Genomic DNA, 17168 nt, shown 5'->3' with positions numbered 1-17168 from the left:
TTATTAATTATTTTTATAAATTATTTTACTGATTTAATTAGACATTTAAAATCTAGCCCCTAAAAACTCAATTTCGGACCCAAAACCTAGACCAATAGCCCCGAGCCCAAACCAAACTTGCCTTTTAATGAACCCGGTCGGTACCCATTTAAATGACCTGCCCCACTCCTTCCTTCTACCTCAACCGTTGATATCAGAGATCAATGGCCCACAAACCATCTCCCATCTTTAATTAACCAACCCCAAACCCTAACACACATTTCCCTCCAAACCGCCACCCCAAAAACTCTCAAATCTCCCCTTCTCTCTTATGAGAAACCCTAGCAGCCGCCTCCTTTATCCTCTCAAACTCCGAACCTAATATGGAATCTCCTCGTGATTTTCCTTCCATGTATGCTCGATCTCTTCGTTACTTACATGGTTGTGGTATCACCTAGTACTTACCTATTTTTGGCAAGTACCAGGTCTTGAATCAAGTACAATAATCTCCATATCTTCAAGATCTGGACGATGTTTCGTCTATATGCATCCATAGCAAGGTTATATGGGTCTGATTTAGTGAGATTCTCTGACTATTTTGTTCTTCATCTGGAACTAGGATTTACCCGATTTTTTCCTAAATTGATTCTAAATTGATTTGCATGCTTCTCTTTCCTTATTTGTGTTTGATTAACTATGTTTCCTTATTTGTTCGATCCATTGTTACTACTATATAAACCCCGTTCCCCGTTCCCCTTATAATTCTTAACAACGATTACTTAACTACTGTCCACTACTATTCTCTCACTCTCACTCATTCTATACTATTCTAAGACTTTTGATTTTGGTCGGCTGGAAGCTAAGGCCACCGGAATCCGTTCATTAGTCTCATCCAGTGCAAGCCAAGGCCACCGAAATCCATTCATTAGCCTCATCCAGTGCAAGCACTGCTCGGAGCCCACTTCAAAGCTCGTGTGAACTCTTGAAGCACCAGAGATTTGGGGTTTCATTGTTCTCCTGCAATCGCCGCTATTTTTGTGATTTTGAGTTTCTCATTCTTTGTTCGATTTGTTTGTAACTGGTTAGTACTTCATACCCTCGCAATCCTACTTCTTTCTGTTTGTGTTTATGTTATGTGCACTAGTGCTACTTGGATTTATTTGAGCTAATTTCAATATTATGCCACTTCTTATACAAGTCTGTTCGTCTTAATACCATTCTGCAGTGTCAATGACTTCAACTCTGTTCAAATCCTATTTTTTCCATAATTAGCTAAGTTGATTCATGACATTTGCTTGGTTCATAATTAAACCTGATTGATGCTTGTTTCACTTTGTTTTGATTTCTTGTACTAAAACCCTTAGGAAACTGTGTCCTTGCTCAGAATTGCTCTCTTCCTTTTGAATCCTTTATGCATAACTTGCTGTTTCTCTGCAAATCATGTGACAATACTGTCTAAATGCTTAGCCTAATATGTTCTCTTTCCACTGCTAGCTTTAATGCATGCCTATTATATGTGTCCAACTTGATTGATTTCTAATCATTATGTTTATGTATAGCGGGTTGCTTATACATGTTTCTTGTTATGAGTCTAGGCCTTAGATTCTTGTGAGGAACTAATTTATGCTCAGAATTTGTCCAAATAAACTACTTTTCTATCGAGTCCTTCATGTACAATCTGCTATTTTCTTAGAGTCAATTCATGAGGAACCTTTATGCTAATACTATCCCAACTAGGTCTCTTTGCTGTTTATAAACTCTAATGTCATGCTATCGCTATGTGCTCACTAATTGCTTAAGACTACTAGGAAGAATCTCATTATATTCAACTTATTCTTTAAAGATGGTCAACTGAGATAGTCCTAATATCTGTTTGACATGTTAGTTTGGAGTTAATGTGTCTTCCTACTATGATATCTTTGAACTTGGGAATCTTTGTGTTATACTCAGTATGATTAGGCTCCCTATTGATTGTTTGCTTGTCTGTTTGTTATGTGTAATTGTGATTCCCTGACTATAACTCTGTTTGACCTTCATAACTCAGATTCCTGAGTTTAAAATCCTTTTTAGGCTAATTATGGACCATCTATATTCTGAACTCATTTGGCATGTGCATCTTGTATATGTTTACCCTGTAACCCCAAATGACCTGTTTCCCCTAACTCTCTCTCAATGTGTTGTTCATGCTCAACATGATATCCCTTGCTAAGTGATTGAACCTGCTATATTAGTTTGCCATATCAAACTTACCATGTTGAAGCTAAGCCCTATTGATTCTCTTAGTTTTCATGTTCTTTTGTTTAATCAATCTTGTCACGTTTGCTTCTAAAATGTAAAATACACTTTCCTGTAAATTCTGCCATCTAGTCGCTGTTAGTAGGTCTTAGAATCCTTTAAGTGATTGCTATATGTGGTTTGTTAGTCTGTCTAGTTAAGTTGTTAATTCGCAATTGCTGGGTAAGTGAGACTCTATTTGGGCTTGATATGGGTCTAAGTGTGGGCCTGGGCTGTGCAATCGATACACTCCAATGTTTGAGCTGAGTTTGGGTCTGAGTCTGCTACTTGTCTGAGGAGCGAGTCTGTTGAAGGCCCAGACAGTGATGCATTATTTCTTCTTGGGACTGCTCTATTTGTTGGGCATGTAGTCATCTCGATTTTGTAATATATGAGATAGTTTCTTCTTTTATCTTTGGGCCTGTAATAATTTGTAAACAAACGATGGGGGAATTAGTGAAAGGGGGTTAGGTATCCTAATTCTTGCATAAATGGGTAGAAAACATGTCCATAGGATTTACTTGCCTTGCTTGCTATTTGCTTGATGTGCTACACATAGAAATCATGCCTATAGGAAATCACACACTTCACTTAACTTGTCTAATACATGTACACTATTCACATCATGTTGGTTTGAGTAAATGTTGTACCTGTTTCCATGTCTACTGCTGTGCACTATTAGATAACATATCTATAGGAATCAAACGCCAATAACTACTTGTTTAATTATTAGACAATATGCCTATAGGATGTAACAATACATGCCTTTGCTAATGCTCATCTAGATACCATGACTATAGGGCTTTAATTAATTAACTAATTGACCACTTCTGTTATTTTATTATACTGCTCGCCTAGACGACATGTCTATAGGAATAAGTATGATAAAATCAAGTTCAAATACCAACAGTTAGAAATCATGTCTATAAGATACGATTGCTCGCCTAGAAAGCATGTCTATAGAATCTGCCTGTGTGCATTTGTTGCTTATGTGTGGAGGCTAATTTGAGTCATTTATTGTCTTTACGTGTAGTCCTACATGTTTTGAATGTGTGCCTAGTTTTATTATTTTTGAGCACCCTAAGTAAAGTCTAGAATTACTCAAATAGTAGGTCCAAAGCCTCCTCGACTATAGACATGAGACGAGTAGCGCACACATAAGACACATTTTAGAATTGAATTAGAAAACTCTAAGTAAACAAATTCAATATAATAATTGGGTAGCAGGAGATGATAGTCTGTGCTCGCTGAATAATATGAGCAACCTCTACCCTAAGAGAGTTGCGAAGTTTTTAGTTATGTTGCACGGGGTGATCCTTTAGGCTAAAAAACTTAAGACCCCCCTCATTTATATGTTTATTGTTCGCACCGTGAATAATTAAGTTGTATCTTGTAACTTCTAAAGACTTGTACTGATTATTTATATATTTTAATTCTTATGCTATTTTCTTTACACTTGTTTATATTATAGTAGAACTTTTAAATTCCTTGTCTTCCCTCACTTATATGATCACATAGGACAATTATAATCCGATAATCTCACATAGCGTAAACTTTGGCCTGGACCCACAGCTGTGGACCTCAAAGAGTGCCTAACACCTTCTCTTTGAGTTAATTTGAGCCTTTACCCGATCTTTGGTGACGTAGACTAGTTAAACGGAGTTATTTGCAAATAGGTGCCTAAAGCATCTTAAAAACCGTTAGGTGATGACTCTTCTCTTTTAATACCCATTTAAAAGAGTTGTCATATATCGAAACCCGCATGAGAAAAGGGCACGACAACGATTGCACCAGCAAAACTGATAGAATAGTTTTATCGCCCAAACTTGTCCCAATGTGTCAAAACCCCTTAGGTCTCACTCTAAACCATTCAAACAAGTAATGAACAGTAATATCAATCAATATCCATTCTCAAAAAACAATTTGGATCACAACTGTCGAATTGTTACAACCACTTAAAAAAAACAATTTCATATTCCCAAAAATGAAAGCAAGAATAGAAACATAGGATGGTTAAGTTGCAGGGGAGTCATAAAAAATATAGGGGGTTTCAGTGTAATTTCCTTTAACTGTACGAGCGCGTTCTTATAATAATGTACAATTTTTTCCCCGTCCTCTTCTTTTTTTCGGAGAATGTACTAGGAAGCTGGTCTCCCAAAATGGAACAATCTAGAACCCCGATCCCCACCGTCAATTCTGTAATCCAACGGTTTACATTCCACCCACGCACACGCAAATACGCACCCACTGCCAAAAACGAAAATCATCATTGGAATTTTAATCGACAAGAGAATTCTAGAGGCTTCTCCATATTCACAACATCCTACGGCCAGTTTCCCATTCCGACCTTTATTAAGATTTAAATCTGAACCGTGTAATTAGTCTATATATACCCCTTTTGAAATATTCTTGGAGTAATTAGTTGGTTTTATTTATTGTTACAATACAAAGAAGTAAAGAAGGGGAAACGAAGATGTTTGGGAGAGGACCAAAGAAGAGTGATAATACGAGGTACTATGAAATATTGGGTGTGTCAAAGAATGCATCAGATGATGAAATCAAGAAAGCTTATAGAAAAGCTGCTATGAAGAATCACCCTGATAAGGGTGGTGACCCTGAAAAGGTACCCCTTTTTTCACCATCTCTAGCTGTTATATCGTTGTTTCATCCATTTTTTATGTGTTGTTGCTGCTTCTTGTTGTTGTTGTTGTTGTTGTTGTTATGCTGTTATATTTGCTTAAACTAGGAATTAGGATGGCTAAAGTTGGAATTTTTGGCTGTGTGAATGTTTTGAGTTGAGGTGCTTCTTAGAGTTTACGCATTCTCAATATTGTAGAAAATTTCTGTTTCTTTTTGATGATTTGATTATTTGCTTTTTATTTTGGGTGGTGGTGGAGTTGGTATGAGGTCGGCCTGGCTTAGTTGAAGCTGTAAAGATGGGTGCTTTTGCAACCCCCTGTTCTTTCTCAGTGGTAGTTTTAGGGGTATCACTGAAGCTGTTAAGAGTCATTTTTAAGAGAATTTTGTAACTTTGGAACAAATGATATTAAGTCGTATGTTCATGCGTGTCTGTGGACAAGTTTATGTATGAACCTCTTAAGTCAAACGGGTTTGGGTGGAAACTCGAGTCAATGTGTTTTACTCTCAGAATGGTATGTTGGACTTACCTATTCCCAAGTTGTTGGTTTTCTATGCTACAGACCGGTAATTCCGCAAATGTCCAAACCCCTTCGATTCACGCCTAACTAATCCGGATTCCATCCATACTTGGCACACAAGCCTCAAATGACCAAATGAACATGTTCCAATTTATCCGATATCAACAAAGTCAAATCCCGGTCAAACTTAGAAATTTTCCAAACCTAGTTTTCCTAGTTGACAATTGAGTTGCTCTGACACGTCAGTTTAGGTGCCACACCCGTGTCACACGACACTAGTATGAATGTGGCATGGGATCTGTACCGGATTTGGTCAAATAAGTTTGGGTACTTTGACGAGGGACGGAAAAATTAGAGACGAGATATAATTTGATTCCCGAAATTAGAATCAAAACTAGGGTAAATTTGAAGAAAATAGCATACCTTATTTAGGAAATCAATCCTTTACTTATCTACGACTTACAACAACAACAACAATAACAACCCAGTATAATCCCATTAATGAGGTATGAGAAGGGTAGTGTGTACGCAGACCTTACCCCTACCCTGGGTTAGAGAGGCTGTTTCCTCGGCTCCTTTCCTTCAAGAACTCCCCACCTTGCTCTTGGGGTGACTCGAACTCACAACCTCTTAGTTGGAAGTGGAGGGTGCTCACCACTAGAGCAACCTACTCTTGTGACACGGGTGTGGCAATCCTCACTTTACAAGCTATATATAAGTATTCCACAAACAACAACAACAACAATAACCCAGTATAATTCCACTAGTGGGGTCTGGGGAGGGTAGTGCGTACGCAGACTTTACCCCTACCCTGGGGTAGAGAGACTGTTTCCGATAGACCCTCGGCTCCCTTCTTCCAAGAACTACTCACCTTGCTCTTGGGGTGACTCGAACTCACAACCTTTTGGTTGGAAGTGGAGGGTGCTTATCACTAGAGCAACCCACTCTTTGTCATAAGTATTCCACAAAAAAATTCATAATTTAGAGATATTTTTATTTTTTTGAATTATTTTTAGCTGGATCCCCGCACCCGTACCCGTACTAGGATCCGTATCCCCAAATCTTAGAATTTACATCTCGAACGCACCGGTGTCGGACACCCACACCTGTGTCCGAGCAACTTAGGTTGACAGTGTGAATATGATCTGAATCATCTGATAGAAGTTGTTCTTTTCCTGCAGTTTAAGGAGCTTGCTCAAGCTTATGAGGTGTTGAGTGACTCACAGAAGCGTGAGATTTATGATCAGTATGGAGAAGATGCATTAAAAGAAGGAATGGGTGGCGGCGGCGGAATGCATGATCCATTTGACATCTTTGAATCTTTCTTTGGTGGCAATCCATTTGGAGGTTAGATCTCGTGGCGTTTATTTGATGCTTGTTAAATATGTCATCAAGTTCTCTTGCTGAATTTAGTTTCTGCATCTTTCGTGTCTTGGAAAGTTAAATAACACAAAGTGTTGTCGCTGAGCAGGTGGTGGTAGCAGCAGAGGAAGAAGACAGAGAAGGGGTGAGGATGTAGTGCATCCACTGAAGGTCTCTCTCGAGGACCTTTACAGTGGGATAACCAAAAAACTCTCCCTTTCGCGCAATGTCATTTGCTCCAAGTGCAGTGGGTCAGTATTTGTTGTTTGTCACTCTTACTCTTTCACTTTTATTTTATATGACAGTGTTAGACTCGTATTGTCTTTAGTACAAAAGAAAGTTTTTGGTATATATACATTTCATAACTATAATAACATGTCATTCATGAGGGGAAGCCTTGGTAAAGTTTCTGCCATGTGATCAGGAGGTCACGGGTTTTGAGGTTGGGAATAGCCTCCTGCAGGAATGCAGGAGCCCTTCCCCGGGCCCCGCACATAGTGAGAGCTTAGTGCACAAGGCTGCCCCTTTAATAACATGTCATTAAGGGTAAAATATATTATTGGAATTTGTAGTTGTAAATATGTTAAGACATTCATGACTATAAAAGGATGTTGTTTAGGGTTAAATTGGAAGGTTAAGGTTAAAGGGTCTTCAAATATCTAAAAGTGTCATTTCTTTTGGAATAGACTAAAAAAAGGATCCAAAGAAGTGTCATGAGAAATGAAAAGAGGTAAATCTTTTCACAAATTTGAGTTTATAAATCATTACTTATGTTGTATTGGTTTGTTTCTGTAACTGCAGGAAAGGATCGAAGTCTGGTGCTTCAATGAAGTGTTCTGGTTGTAAAGGTAGTGGTATGAAGGTTTCAATTAGACAACTTGGCCCTTCAATGATCCAGCAAATGCAGCACGCTTGTAATGAATGCAAGGGTACTGGAGAGACTATTGACGATAAGGATCGGTGCCCTCGGTGCAAAGGTGAAAAAGTGGTTCAGGAGAAGAAAGTCCTTGAAGTTCATGTTGAGAAAGGCATGCAAAATGGACAGAAAATTACATTCCCTGGAGAGGCTGATGAAGCGGTAAGATGATCTATTTTCTCTCTTTTATTTGTATATGTCAATCTTAACCGAAGCCTAAGGTAGTTACTTACTTGGTTATATATTGTTGCAGCCTGATACAATTACTGGAGATATAGTTTTTGTGCTCCAGCAGAAAGACCACCCGAGGTTCAAGAGAAAGGGCGATGATCTGTTTGTAGATCACACATTGAGTCTAACTGAGGCTTTATGCGGCTTCCAGTTCATAATGACACACTTGGATGGCAGACAACTCCTCATAAAATCAAATCCCGGGGAAGTTGTTAAACCTGGTTAGTATCACTTTGATTTTTGCCTAGGAATTTCGACATGATACGTAGATATACATGTGAAAAACCAGTAACGAAGCCATTAAGTTTAAATCTTGAATCTGCCTTTTGCTTGTTCGAAATATTCTTATTGACGTTGGTTCTTCGTTCTTGGTTCCGACTACTGCAGATCAATTCAAGGCAATCAATGATGAGGGAACGCCAATGTATCAGAGGCCATTTATGAGGGGCAAATTGTACATTCGTTTCGTCGTTGAATTCCCAGATTCATTGAACACAGAACAGGTGAAGGCTCTGGAGGCAATCTTACCACCAAGACCTCAGTCACAGTACACAGACATGGAATTGGATGAGTGTGAGGAGACTTCTTTACATGATGTGAATATTGAGGAGGAAATGAGAAGGAAACAGGCAGCTCAACAAGAGGCATATGATGAGGATGATGAGATGCATGGTGGTGGAGGACAGAGAGTACAATGTGCACAGCAGTAACATGTTTCTATAAAGAGGTTTTTGTGAAATAGCAGATAATAAGATATACTGGACGGCAAGAAATAACCAGCTTGAACTTTGGTTCTTGCTTGGTTTATTGTATCTGTTTCTTTTGTTGTTTTGGAAAAGCAATGTACTCTGCTAGTCGCTTTATTGAAATAGAAATGTATTATATTTCCTTCATCCTATTGGACGTTATCTAATTTATTGAGTTGATCTCATTGCATAATGTCTTAACATCAATGAGAAATCTTAACCTGTTTTGCCAGAGGGTCGTTGAATGCCTTGAGAGAATTAATTTATTCATTTATTTAACTTTGAATCTTGGACAGTTTAACTAGTTATTTAGTTAGATGGAATTCAATCTAATACTTTGCAGGCAAAAGAAAAGGGAAAAAGAAATAAACTCACATCTGATTTTGCACAAGGTATGCACAATGTGTCTTGTTTCTGCTTCTACAAACTGACAAAATAGACTTACGTGCAACTGAAGGTGGCTAAAGAGTGCTTATGGGACTAATGAATTCTAGATAATCCCCAAGACTAATTACAGAAAAAATCTAGTGTGTAGTGTACTTACAGAAGCAATGATCTACAATGCTAATTTTAACAAATTGAGAAATAAAAATGAGGGGATTCGTCCAAGTTTTTCAGCTACTTGAGGCAGGAGACCAATGTAATCCAATCTCTTATTAGTATTGGTAATCACAGTAAATATCCAGTCATTGGGGAACTCCTTGGCTGATGCCCAGTTTCTTTTGTAGAAACCACAAAATTTGAGGTGTTTTTATTGTTGGCTTATGAATGGATTGGACACACATCTTTGCAACTGCCAAAAGAGCTTTGAGCTCTCTGAAATCATAGCTGTCTCCTAGATCCGGATCTATCATCTGGTGAATGGACCTTCTCCGGAGACGAGAATCTTGGACCCACTGAACTAAGTCAACGCCTCCGTCCTCTGAGGATTGACCCGTGACTAACTCAAGAATCAATAAACCAAGCTGGTAGATTGTATGTTTGCAGATCTCATCTCTACATTCTGCAAGATAAGCAATGCAAGAACTGAAGAGAGGCTATGGCCTGTATACTCTGAGGGTGATACCAGAAAGCATCATACCTTTCGAGCATTTAGATTTCGGTGGTGGAATGTTGCTCTCAGAAGAAAGAAGGCTAACATCACAGAGCTGTAACAAGGAATCATACATACTATCATTGTTTTGACGACTGTTGACTAATTTAACAAAAGATGATGCAGGTCTGAAGTGGACATCAAATGTGACAATGAAGCAATTCTACTATACATAGGCTTAAGTTTGCAACTCTTACTTTAGCTGTAAAGTTCTCGTCCAGCATGATGGTACTTGAACTGATTGAAACATGGTACATAGGCGGATCACAAAAGAAATGGAGATATTCCTACATTGGGATTGAAACAACCATCAGTTATTTAACAATTCTGCATATATTATGGCATATATATAAATAGATTTGTGTCCATTCTTATGGCATATATTACATTGTATTACTCTGAACTAAGAAACGATCACAGGTGTGACTCCTGCAATTTCATCTAGGTTGCAACAGAAACATGCAGTTCTTGTACGATCATAATAAATATTGGGTATACTCTATATTGGTGTATGCTCCAGACCTCCTGAAGGGAGCTGAGTGGCTACACCCATTTGAGATCTTCAATGCATCATGGAATGTAAACTAAGACTATCTTGTCAACTGCAAGGACATATGAGTGTTAAGTTCAAGATTCTTTTTTTTTAACTGAGAAATCCCTGTGTTAGCTGACGCATGGTTCACAACTCGGTGGATAATGAATCGGCCATCTACCTTTCTCTACTTAAATACCAGATTGTTCGCAACAAATTTGAACTCGTGACTTGCGCCTAACCATGCATACTACAAGACTACAGAAAATCATCTCTTTTATGACTGAATCATGGGGAAGTTTTTCTCCCCATCAGTACAAGACTACAGGAACTTATGTCTTCAATAACTAATTAATATGTCTGTGCTGCTAAATGTTCTCCAAAGACCACATTTTTTTACAAGAGGTGCCGTCTTATGCAGATCTCTAATATCCAGGTCATTTGAAAGTTCAGTTTTTCAGGAAACAGCTTTGGAAGACAGAAGTTTCAGTTTTTTGGTAACATGGAAAGTTAGCTTTCCCGTCCCCTGTTCCAAAATCCATAAGACGGGTTAGGTACAACCTTGAAGAATCTTGAGCATGTACTTAAACCAACATTTTTCAAATGACATCAGGAAAAGTATACAACATGTGCAAAAGACTACTCGGAATTTAAGCCGCTGGCATCAAATACTAGGAGCACAAAGTTTGCAGCCTAGGTAGGTCATGACTTGCAGCTTAGGCCTCCTCTACTCCGATTCACTCCCCCCTCACCACCCGCACCACGAGAAAAACTTTTTTAATGACCAAATATTACTAGTGGTAACAGAAGGGAGGACTGTTCATCACTACTTCAACAAAAGGTGAATCTGAAACCAAATAGGTGAGAAAATGTATATAATGCTAGAATAGTTCTCCATACTGGTTACCCAGAGTCTATATTTAATACTGTTGAGGCTGTGCTAAAGGGTTTGGCTGTTTGAGTTAGTCTACCAATAACTACATCTTCAATATGGTAATTCAAAAATGTAAAAAGCATAATATGGAAATAATCAGCATAAGTACATGATATGCAGCTTCAGGAACATACCACAGCAGCAGCAATGCCAACGGCTATCTGCAACCTTATTCTCCAGTTCAATGGAGTCTTCAGAGGATCTGCAAGGACCACATTTAGTTAGAGGCATATCCATCAAACTCAACACGAAATGGCAGAAGAAAAAGAAAAACGATTTTTTTTTTTGAAGGCTTCTCCTTAAAAAATTACCAGAGAGGTGTTCCTTCAGACTTCCTTTTTCCATATCTTCAAACACTAAAAACCTGAAAGTAGACAAGATCTGCTATCAAAGAAGGGAGAAAAAGCCAAAAGAATAAAAGAAAAGAAAAACGAAAAGGCAACAAATAAAAAAAAAGAGAAAAGGAAACTCTGCACCCAGAAACTGTAGGGAGTAAGGAATATCCACTGCAATCAGCAATAAAACTCTCTGATGATATTTTAATTTTAATTGTATTATGTGACGGGATGTAGCTAAGTTACATGCGATATCCATACTATACAATTGCATAGGTTGATTAGGTTCATTTGTGGAAACAAGAAATGATGACCTCATGATGTAGTAACGAAGAAGGAATATTGAATTTGACATGAGATCATTTCATCTAGAGCTGGAATATCATCGCTCCTGGAAGTCAATATTTTGCAATGATTTTCAAGCTAACTAAATCTTTGCATAAATTGATTTATCAAAATAATCGATGATAAGAAAATATCAAGCAAAGGCCAGATTTCTGTGAACTATACACACAAAAGAATCCAATTCAAGGTTCAATTTTTTTTCCCTTTCTATTCGATTCTCTCACATTCCTAAAACAGTATGTTATGTGGCATGAATGCATTTACACAGAAAAGTTCTCTGCAGAAATCCTAGATCAGATTCTCATCAGAACTATCACAAATACTTTCATGCTCTTGGCTAAAAAAAGGTTTGCACGTGAGGAGCGTGTTGAAGATGTAAAAGAAATATACTAAAGTTTCTCGTCTCTAACAGTTTGGTGGTTCGTACAATTCAACAAACTGGAAAAGTAAATAATATAGGATACGTGTTACATTTGGAAAATTACAATGAACACATTGAGAAGTTCTAACTGGGGGTTACTCATAACATAAATTCGTACAGGTTTGTTAAAGAACTGTTTAAAATGAAGCACTATCACAGTAAATAAAGGCATCAGGCTTAAATATTTTAACTTAACGGAAACCAGGGGAAACAAAACTTATCAGAAACTACAAAGAGCTTCAGAAGAAAATTGAGATACCGTGCATATCAAGGGGAAGAATGTCATGCAATTCAGGAAGAAACACAGCAATAAAGAACAAATTTTCCAAATATGGGTGCTCTTGAGTCACAGGTAAGTGTTTGAAAGTAATAAAGTTTAGTATGTCCAACTACTTGCACTTCTTGAGAGAAATACGATGACTACCATCATCAGCAGCTAAGTTAGATGTTCAGAGAATATGATCGGTACATATTTATTTTCTCCAGATAGGGGGAAAAACTAATAATCCGGTTTTACAATATACTATAGTACCCACATTATATTGTGATCATAATTTGATCAAGAAACAATCAACCCATTCCTTCTCCCACTCTATCTCAAAGTTAGATTAATAATCAGCAAGACACGGGACCCTTTCCACAATTCACAAACATAATCAAGCCAAAGCTAAGGAAATTAACCTCTTAGGGCCACTAGAGAATCCATTAAGTGCAGCAACATGTCGATGATGCAAGCGACCGAGTATCTGTACCTCCCTGTAGAAGGCAGTATCATCCTGATCTTCAGCAGCTCGGACTTCTTTCACTATTGCAGCACGGCCATTTCGAAATTTGGCTCTGTAAGCAACTCTTTTGGAAGAGATATAAACAACTCTCCTAAAACAATCAGTTGCTTTCTTTATGTCTTTATAAGAAAAATGTTTCACCAAGGATATTGGACCTGAAATTGATTAAAAATTCATAAACAAAAAATCCCATGATTTTCAAGGCTAACTTTATGTCTAGCAGTAGATACCATAAAAAAACTTAATAATATTAGTAAAATATTAATGCCTTTTAGTTCAAAGTTCAAACAGTCAAGTAAAACTTTCTTTTTCTTCTTGTTCTTGTTTTCCCTTCCTTTTAGCTTCTTTCTATCACCAATTGGCAATATCAGTATAAAGGGGGGGAAAAAGAAAAAATATAAATAAAAATCACTAACAATGCTGCTACCAACACTTCTCCAGTCAGAACAAAAGAGAAGTCAAAATCTTTATAATTCACAAAGTTACAATTTTCTTTAATTCACATCAATTTCAACTTCAGTTTCATAACAAAACTGCAGCTGATACTCCTTCAGCCAGCAGAAAATGACAAGTAAAGATCACTTACTATCAATTCACAAAATTACAACTTTACTGAAAACCCACTTCAAAATTTAACTTCAGGGTAATTATAAAACAAAATTTTCAATAAACTACCACACAATTACACATAATCTTAGACGCAAGAACTACCACAACACAATTTGACTAAACCAACTAAAGTTAAAATTGAAGAAATGAAACTTTTCACATAATTTCGGCCAGTTGGACTTGCCTGAATGAGATCTGAAATGAACCAAAGCAAGAATAAGAAGCCTGATCTTGAAGATCAAAGCTTCCATTGACAGATACTGCAGAAGAAGGACAAGAAAAAGAAGGAGCTTTTAATAATACTAGTAGGAGTGGAAAGTGGGTCAGTTAACTGATTATGACCCATTGTTGCTTCTGACTTTAAAAATCGAACATATGCCTCCCCTTTGCTTTAATAAATTTGGGAACTTTAACTGTCCTTTTCGTTTTACTTTTGCTCTGTTAGGTAAACATTGCTATTATTGTTAACAGTTGGAGAATAGAATAAGAATATATATCTGATTTTCTGTTATAGTATATGATTTGGAAGGAATGAAAGAAAGGGTGCTAACGGTTAAACATTAACGGCAGTTGTGAGGTCGTTAGGGTGGTGGGGTCCACGGTGTGAAGGGTAATATAGTAAATTGGAAATTGGGTTTGCAACCCGTAGTGTGTGATTAAGTAGGCGTTTGGACATAAAAATTGTAAAATTCCAAAAAATGATGAAATTTTTTTTCAAGTGAAAATAATATTTGAAATTTAGAGTTGTGTTTGGACATAAATTTCAGTTTGGGTTGTTTTTGAAGTTTTATGAGTAAAAATTTTGAAAAATAGTTTTTTGGAGTTTTTCAAATTTTCGAAAATTTTCAAAATGCATCTTCAAGTGAAAATTGGAAATTTTATGAATAAACACTGATTTCGAAAAAAAATAATTTTTTTTTGGAAAAAAGGAATTTTTTTTAATGTCCAAACATGCTCTTAATGTAAGTTTGATCAGCGCATGATAGGGTAAAACTAATGTGCGCAGGGGTCAAAAAATGCCTAGAGGACGACCGACGAAGGCAAACAAAATCGCTGCTAAGAATGCGGCGGAGTTGCTGAAAGAAGTCATAGGTGTAGGAACTTCAATCCATCTAAATAAGTCCCCTACTCTAGCATTGTATGTAGGGAAGAGTCAAAATGGTCAAACTCCAGTGACCACACCTGTACCTGTATACAATCAGCAGACGCCGATGGGAGTAACAACCGCTACAAATTCAAATAGAAAGGCGCTGATGGACGTAACACCAACGAATCAAACAATTATGAAGGAATGGCCTAAGGAAGCAAATTTGGGGAAATTGCATAGATCTGGGAATAAGGTTGAGGCTGACGGCGATGAGCAGAAACAAAGGGAGATGGATGCAGAGCAACCAATAGAGGTACCAAAAACCTGGGCAACACCATTCAATGAGAAAAGATTTGCTGCCAGAGGTATGAAATTGAAATATATTGCACCAATTATTGTAGAGGGTGAATTGGTAGCTCAATTACAACAAGAGGAGATTGACAGAGAAACAGAAAAAATGGAAACATGCACTAATTTTGTATATAGTTGGGAATTCACCTACTATTGCAGCAGTGGAGAGGTTTATTGCAAGTAAGTGGAAATATATTGCAAAGCCCAAAGTTTACTATCACAACGAAGGCTTCTTCCTGGTAAAATTTGGGAGTATAGCTGATAGAGATGAGGTTCTTTTCTCTGGTCCTCACACAATGAATAATAGACCAGTTATTGTTAAGATTTGGGAGGCTGATTTTGATTTCAACAAGGAGGTGCTCTGAATGACCCCCCTGTGGATTAAGATGCCCAATCTCCCACTTAGTTGCTGGAGTATGGATTCATTAAGCAGGATAGGTAGTTTGCTGGAACGTCCAGTTTATGCAGATGAATGCACTACAAATATTGATAGGGTCTCCTATGCAAGGATGCTTATTGAAATGGATGTTACAAAGCCTTTACCAGAATCCATTAAAGCAAGAGATCCTATGGGGAAGATCTTTGATCAAGAGATAAAGTATGATTGGAAACCTGTCTATTGTCCATCTTGCTTACAAAGTGGATATAGATGCCAAGATGATGGGCAAACAAAAGCCACTCCACCTGATCAAGGGATGTCGGGGAAGCAGAAGACTATGTGGCTAAAGAAAAAGGATGATATCCAGGATCAGCCTCAAAACAACCAACTTGCTCGAGGGAGAGATCAGCAGGTAGGAATGCTTGTACAATGAACAAGCAGGTGCAGGTCCAGAATGATACAGCTAAAAATAAGGCTGGCAAGTGAGCCGGTCCAGGTCCGGGACCGCGGGCCAAACAGGCTAAATGGGTCAGGACAGTATGGGCTGGTTTTAGTGGGTCTGGGCCGGTCTCGTGGGCCGGCCCTATGCTTTGGGCCCGCCAGGCCCGGGATTATTTGGCCCGCCAGGGACCGGGACCGGACCGGTCCCTTAGCGGGCCAAACGGTCCCAGCGGCTATATTTTTAATTTTTTTTAAATATAGCCGTTGGGCTGTCAAAAATAGTCGTTGGCTATTTATAAAATAGTTATTTAATCCCCCCAACTTTGTTTTAATCCCAAACTTTTTATAACTATACTTTTTCCTATTTTCAACTATAAATACCCCCTCATTCTTTCATTTTTCTTACAAAATCTTCAATCTATCACAATCTCTCTCTAATTTTCTTCTATAATTGCTACTATTGCTTACTTTGTTGTTACAATTCGTGAAACAATTGTGAAGTTGATGAATTGAAGTCTTCAACGATAATCAATTTTCAACAAGTTGTTCGTCAATTCGGTAAACTCGTTTCAACTCTTAAGTTTTAATATTATAGTTTTGTTTGTTTTATTTATTTTCTATTACTTTATTAATTAAGATGGCTTCCTTAAAAAAACAATTTTGGTAAAAATAAGGAAAAATCCAAGAGTGACGAATCTAGTGCTCAATCTGTTCCTCCTCCACTAACCTGGGCTCCCCGAACCAAACTCCATATCCGTCCTACACCTGCTATTCTTGATAGCGATAATAGTTTATTACAATTTACTGAAAGTCAATTTTGCCATAATATTTGAGCTGGTGAACAATTAGACCATGAATTAATGAATGCTCTTTATTCTAATCCAACTATTGATGAAAATGATGACGAGGAAATAGATTTTGATGAAACTCAACCGGATGATGATACACCAACTAGTCCTGCTCCTGATGTTAACCCAACTAGTGATAACCCTGCTAATCCAAATGATGTCCCATCTGATACTCCTGTTACTACCCCTACTTTTTCTAGACAACCTAGCAAACAGACGAAAACATCTCCCGTTTGGCCATTTTTTACTCAACTAATTCCAGAAAATAAGGCTAAGTGTAAAATTTGTGGCACGAAGTTAGTTTTTAAATATTTTGGATCGAGGGGGAGGGAGGGAGGGAAC

At 37.7% G+C, this 17168-nt stretch overlaps 2 protein-coding genes across 2 annotated transcripts; one reads left to right on the top strand and one right to left on the bottom strand.

The window, feature by feature from the left end:
* Positions 1-4683: 4683 nt before the first annotated feature.
* LOC107763704 (dnaJ protein homolog) lies at positions 4684-8945 on the top strand. Its single transcript, NM_001324811.1, is given in 8 exon segments — positions 4684-4876; positions 6593-6758; positions 6883-7024; positions 7575-7851; positions 7943-7990; positions 7992-8000; positions 8003-8141; positions 8308-8945. Coding segments are annotated over 8 exon segments (1254 nt in total). The 5' UTR covers positions 4684-4726; the 3' UTR covers positions 8631-8945.
* Positions 8946-9022: 77 nt separating this feature from the next.
* On the bottom strand, positions 9023-14087 carry LOC107763705 (putative receptor-like protein kinase At1g49730). Its single transcript, XM_016582197.2, has 7 exons — positions 13905-14087; positions 13008-13266; positions 11537-11589; positions 11360-11427; positions 9957-10046; positions 9748-9814; positions 9023-9669 (listed from the first exon to the last, which is right to left on the bottom strand). The coding sequence occupies exons 1-7, from the start codon at positions 13969-13971 to the stop codon at positions 9353-9355; spliced, it is 921 nt and encodes a 306-aa protein (XP_016437683.1). The 5' UTR covers positions 13972-14087; the 3' UTR covers positions 9023-9352.
* Positions 14088-17168: the final 3081 nt, after the last annotated feature.

The sequence above is a fragment of the Nicotiana tabacum genome, chromosome 9 (assembly GCF_000715075.1).
Source record: "Nicotiana tabacum cultivar K326 chromosome 9, ASM71507v2, whole genome shotgun sequence".
NCBI classification, from domain to species: domain Eukaryota; kingdom Viridiplantae; phylum Streptophyta; class Magnoliopsida; order Solanales; family Solanaceae; genus Nicotiana; species Nicotiana tabacum.
The sequence above is the reverse complement of the archived record's forward strand: the minus strand, read 5'-3'. Positions and strand labels throughout refer to the sequence as shown.